The sequence below is a fragment of the Octopus bimaculoides genome, chromosome 15 (genome assembly GCF_001194135.2).
Source record: "Octopus bimaculoides isolate UCB-OBI-ISO-001 chromosome 15, ASM119413v2, whole genome shotgun sequence".
NCBI classification, from domain to species: domain Eukaryota; kingdom Metazoa; phylum Mollusca; class Cephalopoda; order Octopoda; family Octopodidae; genus Octopus; species Octopus bimaculoides.
Window position 1 is genome coordinate 16,328,562 of NC_068995.1, and position 1,322 is coordinate 16,329,883.

Here is a 1,322-nt window from a genome sequence, read left to right on the forward strand (position 1 = left end):
ATATATATATATATATATATATATATATATATATGCCCCTCCTAATGCTAACTACCTCACAGATAGAGAGGAGGAGGGAAGGGGTAGGACACATACACACACAGTATGCTTCTTTCAGTTTCTCTTTACCAAATCCACACACAAGGCTTTGGTCAGCCCAGAGCTACAAAATACACTTGCTCAAGGTGCTGCTTTGTGGGACTGAACTTGAGACTGAATGATTTGGTACAGCAATGCCAGTACCAACTGTGTCATCTTTATTTCATCTCCTCTTCATGTCATCATTATATGATTGTTTTCTCATCATCATATCTTTATCATGTCATCTGTATGTCTTTGATTTGTCCTTATGTCATCACTCACTATCATCTCATTATAATCTAATGATCATGTGATTGTCATGTCATCTCGTCTTCACATCATCATGATATGATGACGCTCATTTCATCTTCATATTACATTATACTATTGTAAAAATTGTATAATATCCTCATATTATTTTTATGGTATCATCATATTATCATTACACCTAATCTTATTGTATATTCAGATCTTCCCCTTCATGAAATGGATACAAATTTGATGTTTGAAAAATTCACAATTCAAGAAATACGTGAAATAGAGAAGAAGAATCGGTAAGTTTCTCGAGCTGACACTGCATTATCCTTTCATTGTTTCTCTTAAAAGATCCTACCAGTTCACATTTCTTATAACCTTTCCATGTCATCTGCCATATCCAAAGCCTCCAAGTATGTCACAAAGCCATCATGTTAACCAACATGTCTTTTGGTGTCATCATCCATGGTAATCATTGTTGAAGCAGTCTTCAGAGGGTTCTTTAGTGTACAAAATGAAATACATTGATGACCATTGATGTCTTATACCATTAATAGTATAATGTTCTCTGCTATGATATAAAGTTTTCCTCTTACAAATATATAATGTCTTTCTTTTTTACTTTGACTTTCAGACTGGATATAGAACGTAAGAAGGAAGAACTGCGTGTCATGGTTGGGTAAGCATTGCCTTATTTCTTCATTATATGTTGTTGCATAGCCCTGGGTCAGCTGTGACTGAGTGGATCTATGGTCCAAAATATTTTATCTTCGACCATCCGATGATTTTTTTATTTGCAAGCATAGTGTATCCAGGATTACATTATCCAATGTGTAAGCACCATATAATAGGACAAAACTGTTGAATTTTAATTTATTTCATGATGTATGGGCATTTTTATCACACAACAGCAAGAAAAGCATTTTTCTGATGCTTTGATACTGCCTATATATATACATACATATATATATATATATATATATATA

At 33.4% G+C, this 1,322-nt stretch overlaps 1 protein-coding gene across 1 annotated transcript in view; it reads left to right on the forward strand.

The window, feature by feature from the left end:
- Positions 1 to 1,322, forward strand: part of LOC106873960 (conserved oligomeric Golgi complex subunit 1) — a 6,918-nt gene that overhangs the window by 2,268 nt on the left and 3,328 nt on the right. Inside the window, exons 2-3 of the mRNA XM_014921501.2 lie at positions 551 to 635; positions 971 to 1,015. Coding sequence (XP_014776987.2) covers positions 551 to 635; positions 971 to 1,015 — 130 coding nt within the window. The remainder of the gene's footprint in view (positions 1 to 550; positions 636 to 970; positions 1,016 to 1,322) is intronic.